The 19,606-nt window shown below is 36.0% G+C and overlaps 1 protein-coding gene across 23 annotated transcripts in view; it reads right to left on the bottom strand.

Annotated features, from left to right (window-relative positions):
• Positions 1 to 19,606, bottom strand: part of RBFOX1 (RNA binding fox-1 homolog 1) — a 1,263,570-nt gene that overhangs the window by 3,168 nt on the left and 1,240,796 nt on the right. For 17 of the 23 annotated variants that reach the window (XM_026858910.1, XM_026858920.1, XM_026858923.1 and 14 more), the window contains one exon: positions 30 to 105. In XM_026858910.1, coding sequence (XP_026714711.1) covers positions 30 to 105 — 76 coding nt within the window. Of the gene's footprint in view, positions 1 to 29; positions 106 to 12,422; positions 12,476 to 19,606 lie in introns of all 23 variants that reach the window. The other 6 variants (XM_026858934.1, XM_026858919.1, XM_026858912.1 and 3 more) reach the window with 1 other exon arrangement.

Raw genomic sequence — 19,606 nt, 5'->3', positions numbered from 1 at the left:
ATGAGGAAGAGGAGGAAATGATCACTTACCACGGCACCAACGCCGTAGGTGGCTGCTGGAGCAAGTGTGTGGTGGTAGGGGTCTGCAGCATAAACTCGTCCGTAACTGAAAGAAAATAAAGTCGAAGGTTAATGGAAAAAAAAAAAAAAAAAAAGTTAAAACCAGATATTACCGAAATGGTTATAATGAAATATTCCATTCTATCCCAATTAATTACAAACTCACATTGCAGTTCCAAAAGCAATATCCTTTGGGAAATGTTAAGGTTACAAATGACAATAAATGTATAATTAGCTTTACTAGACTATTAAAGGCTAAGGAGAGTGGCTGTAGAACAATGGCAGGCATTTGGTTTTAAGGAAAATGCTTATTGCACATCCCCGGTCTTTCTATAAAAGAGACAGAGTGTCACCCTCAGCCAGGATACTTGCACAGCTGAAATCTCAATTCTCAGACTAAGCTCCTGCTACAACCAGGCAAAGGCGGCGACGTGAAAAATCAGATTTTTGTCATTTCTCCCCATACAAAATCCTTATAGTCGAAACTACTTCAAAGCTTCTTTACATCTATGCCTGGTCGATTGGCTGGCCCAGACCTCCTCTTCACCTTGACATACAGAGCTTTGCTTCACGGCCGCATCTGAGTGCAGTTCCCATTAGTGAGATGGAGATGTCAGCTAGACACAGGCTCCACCGCCTGTGTCTAACATCTGTCCCATAATCAAAGAATTTCCATTTGATCTTAGGTGTCACAGATAACAACAAAAGCAATCTTGAAATTATAGCGTTGTCTCGCATACAAGGGCTGATGTAATAAACAAGTTAAGTTTTAATAATACTCTTGATATCGCTCTCTCTCTCTCAAAAAAAATCATTAACTTTTAGCCTTATGTGAACGGTAAATCCAGAGTGGTTTCATTCTGTGTAACCATCTTATTTTTTTCAGATACAAACACAAACTTACTTTTTTTTTTTTTTTTTTTTAAAAAAAAGGGCAGTTGTCCTATTTTATTATAATGTATTTGCTCCTCCACAAGCGGAATCTGATTAGCCGATTCCTAGATAATCAGCTGATGGAAAGCTGAGAAAGGAATGTTTCCATGGCGTGACTACTGTGGGTCCTGGATGTGAGGTAGAAAAGAGGTCCCAATTATCTGAACTAGACATTCCTAGCTACCCAATGACATCTTCAGAGAAGGAGCGGAAATTACCAGAGACAAGACAGTCTTTAATTCTCCATTTCACTGAGCCAACAATTGCAAGAACATGAGGGAAAAATGGAAATCCCAGTAAACCACCTCCTGGGACAACTGTGCTACCTAAAGGCAAAAGGGTTCAGCGCTGAAAACGCAGAGATTTTACATAAATGTAAATTTCCGACCCAGCCTAGGGTCACAAATTAGCAGAAGATATATGCTTTTCCTTTTCCAAGGATATATAACCGCACAACTTGATGAAAAAAAAAAAATTGGTTGATATTCAGTATTGGGGATGGTGTAAGCCATTTTTGTCCAGCATTTTGAGCCATTTGAGCGAAGTGTACTTATGTTCTTACGAAGTGTTCTGCATCAAAATCTGGATGTTTCGCTACAAATTATGACCATAGTGGATGCCTTCGGTCCTACTGTCTTGTTTACTTAGTAAATCCAACTTTCTATTAAGGGATAATAAATTAAAAAGGAGTTAATCTTCATAGATTCACTATCAAGCTATGAAGGTACCACAAGTTCGTAAATGTGGGCTCTAGATCTTACCCCACAGCTATGTTTACTTTAGATTTGAGACGTCCTCATAGCTATTGAAGATACTCATGAATATCCAGGGAAGCGGCATGTTTGGCGATCACCTTCTTTAAGACGTGGTCTTAAATTCAGGAAAATATGTGTACGACTCGTATAAAAAAATATCAGTTCCTCTCTTGCATCCAATATACCGATGAGTGAAGGATTAAATTTATATATCAATTCAATTTCAATTCTTGGTAGCCATGAATATCTATCTTTGGAAATTATCCAAGGCAGTTAACAGCCAGGAAAGCAGGCAGTTCCCACTTAAAAAAAATGGAAGGAAAAATAGCTCACATCAGCCTAGGATGGATAAATGATACTTGGTGATCCTTTGAGTTAGAAAGGGGGCTTAAGACTTCTCTAAGCAGGTTTGATCCCGACCCCAGACTCTGGAGCGTCTCTGGTTGGAAGAACTTCCATAAACCTCAACCTTGGTAACCCTCCACAGTAGGACGTAAACGTTATAATATTTTAGAGATTTAAAATACTTAGCTTTGATAGTAGCCATAACAGAATCTCTCCTGTCTTGGTTCATCTAAACTGAGGTGAAGAAGACATCTTATTTTCCTCTGTATGACCATTCTAAACGTCTAAGAATCCATTTTAAACTTCAGGATAATTTTTATTATCTCAAGCCCAATCTCATTCAAACAGTAAGGAAACAGCTAGAATGGGAAAACATTAATTTAAAGCTAGACTTGTTTCCAGCACTGTAAATTTCCCTCATGTCTCTAGTAACATGGAGGAGGAATTGCATGTATTATTATTATTATTATTATTATTTATTATATACTCTGTAATGTCATGACTAATATTTTTAAAGCAATGGGAACATATATATATATATATATATATATTTTATTTATTTTTTTTTTTTTTAATTTATTTTTTTTTTCCCTGATTAACTGCTATTATTGTGACACCAAGCAAGGACTAAATTTAGATCTACGGGAATTACATTAGTTGTGGTCTAGTGTAAACCATTAACTACACGGGGATTTTGCGGGGTTTTTGTTTCCACTGCTCTGATCTAATTTGGACTCCATACTGCATCCCGTTCCTGCAGGATCCTCGACTACGTCGCAGTGCCCCCACACAACAGAAAGTCGAATGGGTCCTCCCTGACAGGGGATTAAGTGGCCTAAATCCAAGGGCCACTTGTAAGGGAGGAACAAGCCCAAATTCATAGTACTCAGGCTTTATTAAATTAATATATTTAACCCAACTACTGAAGTAACTAGCAACTTTACAACACTAATGTAATAAAACACGTTGCTAATTGTATTCTATCAATATTTTACAGAAATCTGGACAGCCAAGAGGAAAATATGGATAAACAAACACATTAAGCAATTTCAAATGAATGTAAATATTACTGGTTTTAACCCAATATTTAATTCCGGGTACATCTTTATTACTCTTTTACCAAAGTAGTAATAACTTATTGTCAGTGCTTTATATCGCTTTTTTCATCCTAGGGGGTAAACCGTGTTTCTTCCTTAAAAAAAGAAGTGTAAAGCAATACTAGCGTGAAAACCATGACTTAACTTAATCCATGCTTCTTAAAAATATTGAAGCTTGTATGCTGCATTTTTTTTTTTACACAAAAATGATATTTCAGAATCAGCGATACTCATATTCTTGTTAAAATAAGAAACACTTCTTCCTTTTCTTTCACAGTGAAATTCCACTTGAACAAATGTGTGCAATGCATACGTACATAAAAGAAAATAAAATGCAAAAAAAAAAACCCACTCTTCCAAATCTTCTGTAAAAGAAAATAAAGTATACAGCATTAAATTGCAAAATTCTCATTCTTGCACCCTCCTAAATACATTTGACATATGTAAGCACAAACCTGGAAGAATATATTTCCAAAGGGGAGAGAATACATGCTCATATATTATCTAGGAAAAAAATGCATTGAAATTCCTCTGTGATGAATAGACTTTTTTTTTTTTTTTTTTTTTTTTTTTTTTTTTTTTTTCTCCTCAGGGTGACCTCTACCTTCAGAATATGATGGTTTTATTATGATTAATAAATTTCATTTCCACAGAGGAAAGGAACAGTGTCAGCTTAAACTTAAAGCAAGTGGGTTTCTTTTTAAATGCTAATTTTTAAACACGCCCTTGCATGACACCAAATTTAGAAGCTCAGAAGGTTAGCAGAATAGATTCTGATTTCCATGCTGAAAATAGTAAGAAGGATTTAAACTATATTGTCACACTGAAAATCAGTAAGCTCGTTCAGTCACACAGTCATTGGTTCACTTATTATCACTATTATGCCAGCATGATTATTTCTTATTAAAATTAGTGGCATGTAAATGCTCTGTGATAATTTACACTGGAAATAATCATTCCAGGTAAGCAATTTACTAAAATTTAGGACATGCATATGACAAAATATTTTGAATAAATTGGCAATGTGATTATCCTTCTATTTTACAGAACGTTAAACCAATGTATCAAAACCAACGTGTGGACTCACAAATCCTCGTCTAAGAACACATCTGATGAACAATTTTGATGCATGACTAATTAGAACAAGGTAAATTCCACTAGTTAGAGTATATTTGGAACAACTATTCAGGACGTAACAAAAAAAAAAAAAAAATACGGGCACTGGTTCTTAAGTAGCTGGGCTAACAACTAGCAACTTACTAGGAAATAACTGCGAAAAAAAAATCAGTGTAGCCACGCTAACCTCTGTAAATGTCAAAAAAGCTGTAAACTATCCACCAAAAGCTCAGTCTATGGTATATTACTTACGCTGCGTCACAATTTCTGCAAACGTTTTCAGTACAGGGTTTAAAATTGCTAGAATACTACCTAAAAGGACAACTGGCTGTCCGCTGCACAAATACGAAAAAGAGAATAAAAAAAAAAATGCAAATTGGTGGTGAGATTTAGTAGGGCCTTCGAAATTGAATCTCTGTCTTTAAATCATCAGTCGTACGTAGTAGCGAAATCTCCAAAACCAGGGAAAGTATGTGTCTCTCTAATTGTAATTAGCGTTTTAGGGGTTTGAGATTTTTGTTCCTATGGCGGTATTTCCCCACACATCTGGGACAGACAGCTCCTTAATAATATACATAGTATAGGATTTAAGAACAGCATTAATGAAGAAAAATTCACGTTACCATGAACCAAGTTAACGCAATATCCTCAAGTGATTTGAGAACTACAGGAGGACAATTTAAAACATGATTTATTTATTTATTTATTTATTAGGAATTTGATGCACGTGTTTTTCCAGTTGTTACCATCTCCATCCATTTTTTTAAAGTCCACATATTACTAGAACTATATATATAAAAAAAATAATAATAATAAAAAAAAGATTAATCTGTTTAAGAATTATAAAAAGAGGAGTTAAAAATCTGGTACTACCCTCAGCTAAATCTTAACTCTGATCTAACGCCCCATTGTTTGCCACATCACTGGAAAGCTCATATTTTTAACTTTTCCAGAATATTATCCATTCTTTACTATCTTCCATTATAAATGAACAATCAGGTAATACAATCCCTTCTTCTTCAGACCTATTATGTGTTGAAGCTTTAACCAGAATAACTTACCAATTACCAAAATTGTCGTACTGACAATTATTACTAAATTTCACCGAAAGGCAACTGCAGGAGTGAGCCTTGGCTAAGGACGAGAAGGTGCAGCGCCTGCTCCTTCACCCAGGAAAGGGCCACGAGTTCAGAATGTGCCTCTTGCTGTTGGCAAATGGCACAGAAACTGCAATCCACATCTCTAGCAGATCTTAATGCAGAATCGCAATAAAATTTTTGACAAAGATGTGAAGATTTTAGGATCTAACATCTTGCTTTTTCTGTTGGTCACGCACCTACGATAATACCAAGGTGGATGACACGAGCAGCAGAGATCCTTTGCATGCACGCCAGTGACACACCACACCGCTGAACAGTATTTTAACCTCAGTCGGTCAACACTGTGCAGCAGTGGTAATCCTTTAACTTAAAATTCTTTACTACACACAGAATCACAGAGTCGTCTAGGTTGGAAAAGACCTTGAAGATCATCCAGTCCAACCATTAACCTAACACTGACAGGCCCAAAGCGGGACGGTATCTGCTTATGGGGTTCAAAGCATGAGCAACCGATCAGTTTATTTAATTTTGAATATTAACACCAAGCAACTTTAGCCATTTCACTCACCTGACTGAGCAACGAGTCTCTCTATGTATCTCAGAAGGCAATGAGGAAAGATATCTATACTAATTTTTTTTTACTCAAGACCAAGGAAAAGGATTGAAATCTGCTGATAAAAAATTTCCGGTCCTTTTCTTTTCCTTTCAAGGTTAAGAATGCTAAAATTCTCTATACAATGTTTTAAATGCACAATATCAAAAACTAAGATCATTCTACAAGGGAGGATCAGCAAATACTTTGTTGCGTATCATCTTCCTCTTCCACGACTGATAATGCTTTGTGATGCGGAGCAGAGGAAGAATTGGAAGATGTCGTGGAGACAGCACAGCGCTGTAAAACGTAAAATTTTAAATGCAAAATTCCGAGGTATACTGTATATCTTGAAAGCCATGAGGGATTTCCTATCAGTAGAGAATTAACATTCCCAGGTTTTCAGAGATAAAGAAACTTGACCAGTCTACCATAGGGATAGGGCGATAATAAAAGATTTCCATGAAGGGATCTTCATAAATACATCACTAATTAAATATTAAAAGCAGTCTTTACTTTTTCCTGCAGGTTAGAGTAAGAAGAAACTTGAGACGCCTATTGAGAATTTTTCTATAGGCACAGACAAATTTCAAATTCTTGACTGTTTACTTATTTACGTCACATCTGAATTTGGCCAGCTACTTTTCTTGCTAATCGATGGGCATGTTTTGCAGAAATTTTGGCCACTGATGCTGAGACCTGATTTTAATTTTTATTTCTTTATGCCAAACTGGTAGCTTTTTATGAAGTCTCTTCGATGAAGTTTCTTCATCCATCCAAAGTTGAGCTGCCACCTCATTAAACAGTTAAATAAATATGATTGCTATTGGTTATTTTGCAGAAATACAGAAGTGCAACAAACAGTAGCACGGGTGCATTTCGCCCTGAGCTGATGCTGATTAACTGCTGTGGAACAATCCCAGGGACAGACGTCAGGGTAAAAGCTTTCTCTCAAGTTTCAGTCTTGCTGTCTGGAATTACACCAGTGTGGGGATTTCACCTGACGCCTAGTTAAAAATCTAACCTACACCACCTTTCTGTACAATCTCTATCCGAGACATTTAGACTTTACATAAACTTCATTTAAAAAAGCCACTGGGGTAAGGGGTTTGCCATCCGGTGACACCTAAACCCACATGTCTTACAGTGAAAAACAATTCGATCTGTAATGCATTTCCTATTACTATTGCTGTTATATTTTGGGGCAATAAACCTTAAATACATTCTTATCTAGTTCAATAATAAATACACTGGGTACTTTATTAATTTTAAAGCAGTCTTTTGTGCTTGTGCGTAGTATGCGGTCGTATTATTTTTTGTTTGGTATTTTAAATGTAATATGATCACCTCAAGATATTAAAACTGAATCCTAGATTATTTAATGCACTTGTATGTAATCACACATACACACACACACACAAACCACCTTCCTCATGTGCTATTTTCAGTCTAGCTGAGAAAATAATTCTTTTTGCTTCGTTAAAAAAAAAATCCCCACCAAACAGTACCGAAGATGCACACATGCTTGTACGCACTTGTTGAGGGCAAACACAGATTATTCACTATTTCTGTTATCAAAGGAGCTTCACATTGCAAATCCTCCATTTACAAATCACAGAACCTCAGCTTTACTTAATCTTGTCATGTTGTCACATTTGACTAGCCATGCGAACTGACCTAGAACTGTAAGCACCGGGCAGGCAAGCTGTCAACGAGATAATGACAAAGATGCCAAAAAGGGCTGCCAGAGTTTTCACTGAGCGAGAAAGAGGAATTAATCAAACTTCATGAAAAAAGAACAGAGGATAATCAAAGTATTTACTGATTTTTATCAACTGATCCAATAGCTGAACATCTTTTGATGTTCACAGCTACCAAGAGCAGCAAAAGCTGTAACAAACGGAATTCCATATCCATATAAGCAACTGTTTACAGCAGCAGTAAATGCAAGTTTAAACTGCCAACATAAAGGACGCTTGACTTTATAGAAGTTTAATACTGTGCATTAGTAGAACATTTCCTAGTCTTTCCAGAGCAAATACTTCAGTATCTGCTATTTTTCACGGGGAAAAGCAGTACAGCCTTAAATAAATACTAGCACAAAGACCTCACAGATGCTCCTTCATCTTCTTTTTTTTTTTTATTTTATCTGATTAGTGGCAGGGCGTAACATAATAATAAAAGCATCTCCTAGAAAATGGTTATTTTCCCAGACAAATTGCTTCATGAAGTCAAACCCATAGGCAGCAAAACTAAAAAGGAAGAACAACTCAACATATGCCTTTACACACTAATTCAAAAAGGCTGAAACTGCACTTTTTTTTTTTTTTTTTTCCCAAAGCGGTTTGGATTACATGTACTTCTCGGAAATTCCTTCAAAAGAGTAATATTTGATTAATATCTTCTCCCATACACCTGAATAAGTCAATGAGATTTATGCAAGCATGTATGGTGAAGTTTTGACCAGCTATGATTATTTATGTAGCAGAGGAACGCCACAACAGGCCCCTTCAGCACTCTAAGAACTCTGTCAAATATTAATTTGCTTTTACATAAATATCTCCCTCTTTGCTATTGTTTAATTAATTAAATTTGTGGTACTGGCAGGTTAATGATAGTATACAGCAGAATGGCAATGACTTGAGCAATTGCATCGGTTCAGAATTGCCAATGTGCTGTTCAAACTATTTCAACAGTAGAAACTCCAATGTTTGCTTCTTTAAGCTTCCTGCTTCTATGAAACACTTCCCAGAGTTATAAAAGTAAATCTTTCAGAATGTTTAATCTGTTTTGGAGACTGTATCTTTCTCCAAAAGAAGGTCAATAACTTCATGTAGGACTGCCAGCTTCTAAAGCTTTATAATGCATTTCTTTTGTACACACACACACACACACAATCCTGCTCCTGGGGATGATTCTGCTCGGATATGTAAATAAATACAGTCACAACTGGACAGATGTTATATCCACTTCCACCATACTTCATCCCAAATTCAGGTTTATATATATACTTGCCTCTCTTTGTTCTTTCAAAATCATAAACTGCATATATACTTGGGAGAAAAATAATACCAGGCATGCAGCTGCACTGGTTTTTTTTTGTTTGTTTTTTTTTGTTTTTTTTCCTTTGTAAATGGATGTTAGGTAACAGTTAAAAATTGAAGAAAGAAAGAGAGAGAGAAAGAGAGAAAGAGGGAAAGGGGGAAAGGAAGGAAGGGAAGAAAGGAAGAAGGAAGGGAGGGAAGGGAGGGAATGGAGGGAAGGGAGGAAGGGAGGCAGGAAGGAAGGAAGGGAGGCAGGAAGGAAGGAAGGAAGGAAGGAAGGAAGGAAGGAAGGAAGGAAGGAAGGAAGGAAGGAAGGAATATAAACATCAAATACTGTCCCTGCCCCATATTTACACAAAAATCATAAAATGTAATATGCAGGTACATCCTAGAATACACTTGAAAAATGGACTAGAAACTATTTTTTTCTTTACGAACTGAATTTTGATCAAGACATTGAGCACTGATTTGAAAAGTTCATTAAAAATGCTAAAGAATCAAAATGAACAATGTTCTGTAACCAACGTGTAAAGAAGCTATGGGTGTATTCTGGGTCTCAATCTGATTTATTAGGAGCCTGATCGGGCATGATGCCCATTGCCCCCCACCCTCAGGCAGGAACCTCAGGATGAATCCTCCCCTAATGCTCCCATTGTCAGAGATTTGTGAGAGCAAAGTCTTTAGAGACCCTCGTTAAAATTTCATCATCAAACTGATAGGAGGCTTCAGACAGTTTCCCTACCTCTATTCTAGTTCAGGTCTGTGTGCAAACTCTTTAATCATGCCTGCCAGAGAAGATCTAGCCCAGAAGCACAGAACTTCTCTTCTGAAGAGTAATTATTTTTAGCCTCAGAATGCACTGGATGAAGTCAAGAGTGAAATATTTTTAAATTTCCCATGGAAGGATCCCTCTGTCGGATATCGAATAGGTTTTCTTTATATAACGTGCACGCAGGAACAGATAGACATACACGAACGTGCATATGGACACACCTTCCTCTCATTAACGCATTCATTTATTCAAGATTACTTCATTCCCAAATCAAAAAAGGTATCACGTGGCTGAGGGCTAAGGATCCTCTGACAGGAATGATAAAGAAAAAATGATAAAGAAAGAGAAGAGTGAATATTACCAGCAGAATCACCCAAGACCTCCCATTTCCATTTGATGATAAAGTTCCAAACAAAAAGTTTACTCGTTATATTCATGTTATTTTGAAACCTACAAACACACACATTTCTTTACAAGGAAACAATACAAACATACATATACTCACATTTCAAACATTGAGCATATTACCAGTATCTTCACTTCATATCAATTTTACGAACACAGTTGAAATACCGTAATTGACTTTAGAAGCACTAAAGGAAGCACTATAAAATTGCACTGTAGGTGTTTTGCATGCACCTGAAAACCACAGGAAGGTTAGTTTCGTTTCTAGACGTTTATGTATCTCTCTCTCTATACTCCACGTATCGAAACATCAAACATCAGATAATGAATTAGTTGAAAGTCAATTTACAGATTTGAAAGACCAAATGCAACTTTGGCAACTTGTACCACAGGAATACGGGCCAGAAAATGATGTTTTTATAAAGCCAAAAGTCCTTTAAATTCTATGACTAAAACCTGGGTATACAAGAGACAGAAGATACAGGCTTTCTCCTTCACAGCATATTACAAAAATGGCATCTACAGTCACCTATGATAGATATGTTTAGCATACGGTCAAAACCATACCTAACAAAAATACCTTATGTTGAATCATTTCAACAGAGGTAATCAACTGGTAAACTGAAAAGTTTTAATAAATTTTCACAGAGATCCATTTCCTTATGTGTAAAGTTCGCTGAAATTACTGATAAATAACAGTGCTACATTTTTGGCTGGAGTTCCAAAGTAGCGATATATGGAATACTTAAATTGTGCCTGAATTGAAGAGGGAAAAAAAAAAAAAAAAAGCTTAGAATAATTGAAGAGAAAAAAAAAGCGCCTTTGTTAGAACAAATAATTATTGTTCACTCTGAAAAACAGAAAAATTGTTTTCAGGACAAGAAAAATATTAAAGACCTGATTATCAAGAATTCCAAGTTAAAAAAATCGATAAAATAATATTTATTCTGACTTAGCAAGGCCTAGATTTATAAATCGGTAGCTTCCCTACTCCAGCTCATTCTAATCCAGAGCTGAGCGGGAAACACAAGTGAAATAATGAAAGTCAAACTCCAAGTCCAGTAAGATCAAGAAAGAGTCAGATGTTGACTTCTCAAAACATCTTTTCTTAATGATTTAGGACTTTGAAAAATCAGGTTTTACTATGGAAGAACTTTTCAGATTACCACCAAAAATGCTACAGGTAGCATAAAGATTATGACAATTTTAGCATATTTTGGCTTTAGCTCTACGATCTTTTTTTTTCCCCATAAATAAAAAATGGTTGTTTCTATGTCGGCCACTATGGCAGAAACAGAAAATTCATCACCTTCCATTTATTTCTGCTGATGTAAAACTCTATAAATAAACACTTCTTAATACCAACATTTCGTGTCACGCTGTATACCCTTTCATCCTTCAATACAAGCAGCTGCTATGATCTTTTTTTTTTTTTTTTTTTTTTTTTAGAATATGTCCCAGCACTGTTAGCTATTTATTTTGGCTTTCGATTTCTTACGTAGTGACATAACACCATCCTTACCTGAATTAAGACTATGATTGTTCAAACTCTATTGCTTAAAAGAGAGAAAAATCCCTTGACATATTCAATATATTTATAAAATTACCATCACCTTTTAAAAACATTGTTCATTCTTCTGTACCCATGGCTTACAACATGATAGTATATAGGCAAAGCAGCTAAGACTTTTTACTTACTAGAGAGCGATCCTCTGAAGACACAGACCCTCTCTCCCACTATCTCATCCATAGGATAGACTTTGTGAGTGCTTTAGGGTCTGCAGCACCCTTGTGGGCAATATTTGCCCCCAAAGAGTTGAAAAGAAAATTGTTAAATCTAGAGCACTTACAATGTCCTACATACATCTAAACCTTTACTCTTTTCATTAGTACTGTTGGCTTTGGCTTTTTGAAAGTCACAATCTTCATTGTACCGCACAGTAAATTTTTATTAGTAGTTTTAACATATCCTTACTTACTAGGCCACATGATATTTAAACTGGAAATAAAACCCCCAAGCCAGCAAAATAACCTAATGTCTTTTATATGGCAGAGCCTATAGGCTGACGCTATAAATTAATTAAAACTATTTCAAAGATTTATGCTATGGACTTTCCTATGCTTTCTCTCACGATTAAATGCAGCATGTGAAAAAGGATATTGAGACCTGGATGGATGCATCAAGAAGTATCAATGATTGTTACCTGCAGAGGTGTTACAAGAAATTTCATCTGCTGCAACGAAGACGAATTGATTTCTGCAAGAGAAGATAAAATTCACAATACTGCTTGCTGACTGGGAAATGTGCTAGCTGCCAATTGACTTGATGTTTACAGATGGGGTAGGGTAAGGGTGCTTAATTTTAATGAATGTAGCAAGAAAAAGTGTTGACGTATTTCAGTACTATAGAGTTTATAAGGATCATGAGGTAGACATGCTGGGATCTTTTAAATGAAATAATGGTGACATTTGGATATGGACTATGTACAAACTCTTGCATTGGAAGCTTCATGTTTAGTGTTACAGATATGTCAATATATTATGAAGTCTAATAAAAATAAAACAATATTTATATTGATATCGATATTAAAGGGCACTACTGCAAGCTATGTAAAAAGCGTTTTTTTGGAAAAAAAAAAAAAAAAAGAATTGCAATTTACTTCGTGCATCTGAAAGGAGGATATTGAAAGTAAAATATTTTGGGTTTTTTTTATAGGTCTAATATGATTGCAATCAGAAAGTTAATTTTCTGCTATGCATTAAAAAAATGACATGGTATATTCTCATATACTGTCATCCAAATACATACAAAAGTCTTTTCTTAGGAGAATAAACTAGAGATATGAGTAATTTAATAGAAACCTTCTCTTGCAAAATTCTTTTTTTTTTTTTTTTTTTTTTTTTTACACTAATATTTCAGACTGCAGAAAAGTTCATTACGGCACAAATCCTGCTTTGTCCTTTCTGAAGTCAAAGCAAACGGGATTTGGGTTAGCGAAAACCACGTTTAAGGATTAACGTCGGGTGATTCCTTTATATGCATATACACAGCTTCCTTGAATTATCTGTGCGTTTGTGCAGGATTAATAAAGAACCTGGGTGAAGTTTTAACACTTGGGTGCTGGTTTACCCCAAATTGCGTGTTGCTCCTCCAGCCTGCACCGCCAGGTGAAACACCTGAGTTTTTCCGTTTTGCACAGCTTTAATGCAAGAGTCTACCAACTAGAAGCTAGAAGGAGCTAGTTGTAGGTCGTACTAAGGACTACCTGGAAAACTTCGTTCTGCAAGATGATGAAAGCTCTGACAAGCATTAAATATTCTGAAGATCCTGTTGAAAACTATTCAGCTCGGGAGCAAATATCTCTTAGTGGTAATAGAACCTTGAAGAATTAAGCCCTAAGAGAACAAAATCTATTACTTCGCCTCCAATGTATTAGATTTAAAATTGTCGCTTTATAAATCTGTGAACCTTGTTACTTAAAAGTTCACATTTTGGGGAAAAAACCAAACCAAACCAAAACACAAAACAAGGAATGTATCCTATAGGGACTGGTTTGATTAAGATCCAAAGTCACATCTGATCATTGCCTCTAACCCATCTCAGAGATACGAACACCTGCCTTTTAGTATGAATTAACTTAGTGATCATACTGTATGCTCTTTCCTTTTCGATTGGATGTCCAGAGTCTTGGTTCTGCTCTTTATTTTGTCATCTGCAGCAATTTCACAAGCTAATGGATCTACCTTGCATGTAACACTAAAGAGATGAATTTAAAAAAAAAAAAAAAAAAAAAAAAAAGGAGGATAAATTTAACATTACAAATGCAAAGCTACTCTGTATTTCATAGGCAGTATAATTTGTCACTGTATTTATTGCTGTCACCTCCTGTGATAATTATATAGGAAGAAACAGCTCTATGTTTGCCTAAAAGGGACTCAACCAGTAGCACTGCAGATTTACCAGCTACTGTTTTACAGAAAATACTTTGGATTCATCTCTATAAAGTCATTAAACTGCCCTCTCATTGAAATCAAAATGATTACTTCTCCTTAAAAACTGCCTCTGAAGTGGCTAGCTGAGAAACTCCTTTATCTCTATTCAGAATAGTTGTTATGCAACAAGGGGCCGCAGATACTCCTTCTTCAGATGCCAAAGTACAGAATTACCTGTATGTTGGTTTAGTTACTCGCAGAAAGTCCCCAGAACACGAACTGCTATTCTAGAATGACAGATGTTGTTGAAACTGTTCTGAAATCTTACTTTTTATTATCAACCCATTACTAATTACTGGTAGAAAATGATTTTTTTTTTTTTTTAAATTAACCCAAAGCGAAACCTATTTAAAAAAAACATCGACCCTAAACCTTCCTTGTTATACTGCTTCAATTTACATAGGAAGACATTATTTTCCCTGGATTCTGCTTTTGTAAAATTCACTTCACTCCTCCCTAAATTAATTTTAAAAGCAAGGAGAAAGTTACGTGTTGGTCAGCATAGCAACTGTGAGAATGAAAGGTAAGTAGATGCTGGAGTTCAATAGGCCAGTTCAATTTTTTTGTAACTAATTAGGTGTTATGTGTAACGATTACAAGAAATGGTTTAGTACTTCGGTGGCTTTAGTATTTTTATAGTGGCAGGTTTTTATTTTGTTAAATTCTATACTATTGTTTACCCGGACCTAGAGGGAGAACCGCTAATCAGAGGTGTAACTACAGACATCCATCACACCTGATGCCCAAAGCAAGTATAATTCCTCAGTGTGGACAACCCAATAGTTCGCAAAAGGAGTCTTTCTCATATTCTATCTGTCTTAAACGACATGAAAAGCAAACGTGGAAAAGTGCAGCTAACCTAACTCGGTCCTTTGCAAACACAGGGCTGTTCCCTTCAAAGACCAATTCTATGCACTAACTATATTGATTCTACAAGGCTTAAAAAACTCACAAGTAAGGGATGGTGAAAAGTCATGACGCATTTTAGGTGGTTTTAATGTTCTTCATCACTGCTACACTTCTTACTGATTCAAAAAGGTCCAAGAAATGTAAGTGGACCCAACTTCATTATACAAGAAGCCCTGCTCAATTCTTAAGACACAAAATTGCTCCCGTAATTTGATTTGTGTATTAACAGTGAAAGCCTAGAACAAAATTTTTACTGCTCGTTGTTTTATACTTCAGATGTAAAAGAACATTTCAAAATCAGAGAACTTTTTTTTTTTTTCCCTTGAAATAAAAATTTTAAAGGTTGTTACTGATTGTAAGGGAGATAAACAGAAAAAAAACACAAGAGTAATACGATAAATACATCGATCCGAAGGTACGGTTGGAGATATTCAACTTGGCAGATTTTCACACACCCTGGGCTAAGTGCATTCCTTTTAAGCGCTGGAGTGGCACCCTTTGGCAGCTTGAGCTCTCTGATGGAAACCCAGACAGTGCAGGTCATGAAAATATACTTCTGGGATTCCAAATGGCTGTGTTCCATCCGAGCAGCTATTTCCCAAGGGCAAACACTTCTGCATACTAATACGTTTCTCAAGCCTATATATCAATTTCTTATTTCTTCTAGTAAATTGAAAACTACCACAGATTTTTTACCGGTATGGTAATAAGGATATTTTTAAAGTTGGGAAAAAAAAAAAAAAGTTTAAACATTTGATGTATTCAGAGAGAAACAGAAGGGGAGGACAACAAACGGAATTTTAAGCCATTTAGATGCTCTTTCTTACTTTGGGGTAGTTGCTGTGGCTGCATTACTCCAATTTTCCGAAGGTTCAACTACGTTCTAATTTCCTCTGCTACGTTCCCTACAGGCCCTTTGGCACACTCCTGACAAACACATTCCTTGAAGGCCCCAGATCTGACATAAACCTCACTATCAGTTTTAGCACCTGCTATCGCTACCCAGCAGGTCTTTTGCATATCCAATACATTAGGTGCTTGCTTTCTTCTTGATGCTGTTATTTGGTGAAAACAAGCCCTACTATAGCACAAAACTGGATTTAGTTATTAAAAAAAAAAAAAAAAATCTTTAATCACTAGACTCCAAGCCTTATCTTCACTGTGGCTGCTTAATATACAGAACTACTGTGAAGAAACCCCTCATGTAAATTTTTGCTTCTTGCTAAACCGTCCTAGAAAGATGTAATCTGCGGTAGAATGAAGAATAGCTTTAGGAGAGGAGTCTTTCACTGCCCTCTGTCAGCATTTCCATCTTAGCATCTTTTTCACAGGGTAGTTTGGGAAAAAAAAATAAATCTGTATCTTTCTGTCCTGTACTTTCTATTATAGGAGACCTTTTATTACAAGATCCTTGATTAGCAACATTAAGGCTTATGCCCTCAGGAATGGGTCGGTCATTATTAAACTAATAACTTGTATTTAGACAAGGACAGGGCTTGCAGAATCAAACCAAATACTGTTTGAAAGTTTTTTGTGGTGGCGTGAGGTAGGCAGGAAAAAAAAAAAATCCCGATTTCCAAATCAAAACCATACTCTGCAGCATCAAACTTAAAAGAACATAACAAAATATTTTCAGGTTCAACTTTAGCACCTAACTAAAGGTACCTTGTTCTAAATTAAAGCAGGCCACTGAACTGAAAGACAGATAATAAAGTATTAAAACAAAATATTTAAGCAAGTGAAGGACAGGCTTTCTGGACTGTCTTTTTTTTCTTTTTTTTTTTTTCTTTTCTTTTTTTTCTTTTCTTTTTTTTTAAATTCCATTAATTTTTTCAGTGTGTTTATCCTACCACAAGTTAATTCAGAGGCCTAAGATATTTCATAAATATATTTTGTCACTACTTTCCCTTACCAAAATGTTTCATCTTCCTATTTTTCAGGAGCTCTCTTTTACGCTCTTGCTTCTCACAAGTCACCTTAACTTTTCTGAAGTAGTACAGAAAAAAAAAACAAACCAACTTCCACACGTTCATTCTAAAGCATACTGACCTAATACAGAAGCTACATGCAGGTCAACACTGAATTTGAGCTTTAGTAAGGTTTTATATCTGAAATTTAGTGGAAACATGTCAATAATTTGTAATTACTATGTAGTATTTTTAGCTTTTATTTCCACAGAAGTCTTTTCTGTAAGCATGTTTAAATAGTCTTGACTATTTGCTTTTAATCTACATATTCTGAGAGTTAGTTTCAAGTTTGAGATACCTGATATTCCAGTGAGGTCGATTAGCTTTTAGCGCACGTGTATTTTACATGCTCCATCAGGAACAATTAAATTAGAGTATTAACAGCATTTTTGTTTAACGAACATTTACGACTTTACTTCCGACTTTTTGAAAATTCCCTTAACGTTTCCCATCCTCGTAAACACTAACACCAACGATCTCAGCTATTGGATTGTCAAATAGATACCAGAAGAGAGAGAGAAATTGTGGTTTATTCCATCTTTGATACAATACTGAACTTTAGGCTCCTTCACATGTGGAAAGTTGGGAGTTTCTCCTCACTGAGAAAATGAAGTGAAAGTTTTCTTAAACACTGAAACTCATAATTCAGTTACACACACACATATATAACTTTTATCACATTTTCTACATCTAAATAGACTATTTTAAAGGTCAGTGGCAATTTAAAGTGGAGTGGAGCTCAGACAGAGCAGACACTTATAGCAGTGTCTTATATTGGGTGGACAGTACAGACGTAACCACTGATCCTGCCCGACTCATACGTGATTTGTCAACTTTACTATTAGTTGGAAAATTCACCACCTGGAAGTGGAAGGTAGGAAGATGCGGAACATGGGTCTCAGATGCTCTTTTTTTTTTAATGACTTGAGGGAATCTAACCATCATGAAGCACAATTCCGAGCAAAATTCAGGATAGACTGTTACTGTGGGAGCTCCCCCTAAATTTCCATATTGTCACCCCGCCCTGGGAAAGGACGTGCTCGTCTTTCTTTGTCTACGCTAATACATATTCCTAAAAAAAGCATCAACCTACTACCACATTTTCCCTCACGCAGTCATTGGCCCCGCTATTCTTCAGATGTACAAAAGCACTCACAGCTGTGTCTGGGAAATTTATACGCTCAGGTCACTGTGGGTGTAAGAACTGATGTCTGTAGGGCACATGGGATAAATTACTAAGTGTTCTCTGTGTCCTGTCTCGTCCCTAAAAGGCTGGCGGACAGTTGGACTAATTATATTTTACGCGGCACATGATTAAGAACAAAATTTTGACACAGGTATAATTTCATCCAGCACTCCCAGATTTTTTTAGCCCTTCTTCTTGGCAACACAGAGCTTCCAAAAAATAGAAGCCATAAGAGAGGTCAAGGGGGATTTTAAGAAATTGGGACTTCCCTAAATATAATGACGCTACCTCTAGGAAATTTTAAATGTAAAAGAAATGATAATCCGCTAACATGCAGGGATTATGTTTCATCCACCAGAATTCTTGGATTTTGCTTACTAAACTTCACAAACCTAGACAGAAATTATTTTAACACAGAGCTGCAGCCCCCGCCCCTCCCTCCCCTCCCAAATATAGCAACTGCTAAAACCAGTGCCTAGCCCCAGAACATAGAAAATAAAGATGAAGGCAAACACAATGCTGAACAGAAGTTACAGTGGGAAGATTTAAACTATATGTCATCAGTTGACTTCTTCTGGTAATACCACCATGGGATTTACAAATACAGCCAGTATTTAGATTTCATGGATCAGAACCTCAGCTGGTAAAAATGATGCGGCTTAACTTCACGGGAATGATTCCAAATTGTATTCTCCAAGGACCTGGTGCTAACTATATAGTGTAGCAATGATTTTTCCCAGAAGCGTTATATATGGTACATCTATACATTTCTCCATTACATTATTAAAGATACTTCCTTTTTCCTTCATGCTCTAAACTTTAAGGCTTCGTTGCTGTTGTTAGGACTCTAACGTTGAGGGCTTTTTCATGATGAAAGCTGACAGCTGGCTGCTTGAATAGTTTCTATAACGTTCAAGTATGGACAAAGTTGCAGAGTTTCCCTCTAAAATAATTTTATGAAGTCCTCCCCAACTCCCTCCTCCTGGTGTCCTAAATTTAAATATCAAGGCTATCCAAGAAGTTTTAATTTTTAATATTGGTATCATAACTATGATAGGAAGGTTGATTTTGCTATGATCATACTTTATATCCCCATTACTATAAGATCAAAGTACATTATCATACTCACAGCATTTGAATCACAACACAAAGACAACTGAACAACTTTACAGCCAAGCCTGTAAGATATATTAAATGAAGGAAGAATAAAACTATAAAGTAATTCATGTGGTATCAAGCTTCAACAACACTAGCAGTAATTTGTTGGACCTGATGTGCATTAGGAAAGTATATTTTACTTTTAGATTAATTTCATCCATGTCAGGTTCTTTTT

This window comes from Athene cunicularia (genome assembly GCF_003259725.1).
Source record: "Athene cunicularia isolate RWA chromosome 14 unlocalized genomic scaffold, athCun1 chr14_part1, whole genome shotgun sequence".
NCBI classification, from domain to species: Eukaryota; Metazoa; Chordata; class Aves; order Strigiformes; family Strigidae; genus Athene; species Athene cunicularia.
The sequence above is the reverse complement of the archived record's forward strand: the minus strand, read 5'-3'. Positions and strand labels throughout refer to the sequence as shown.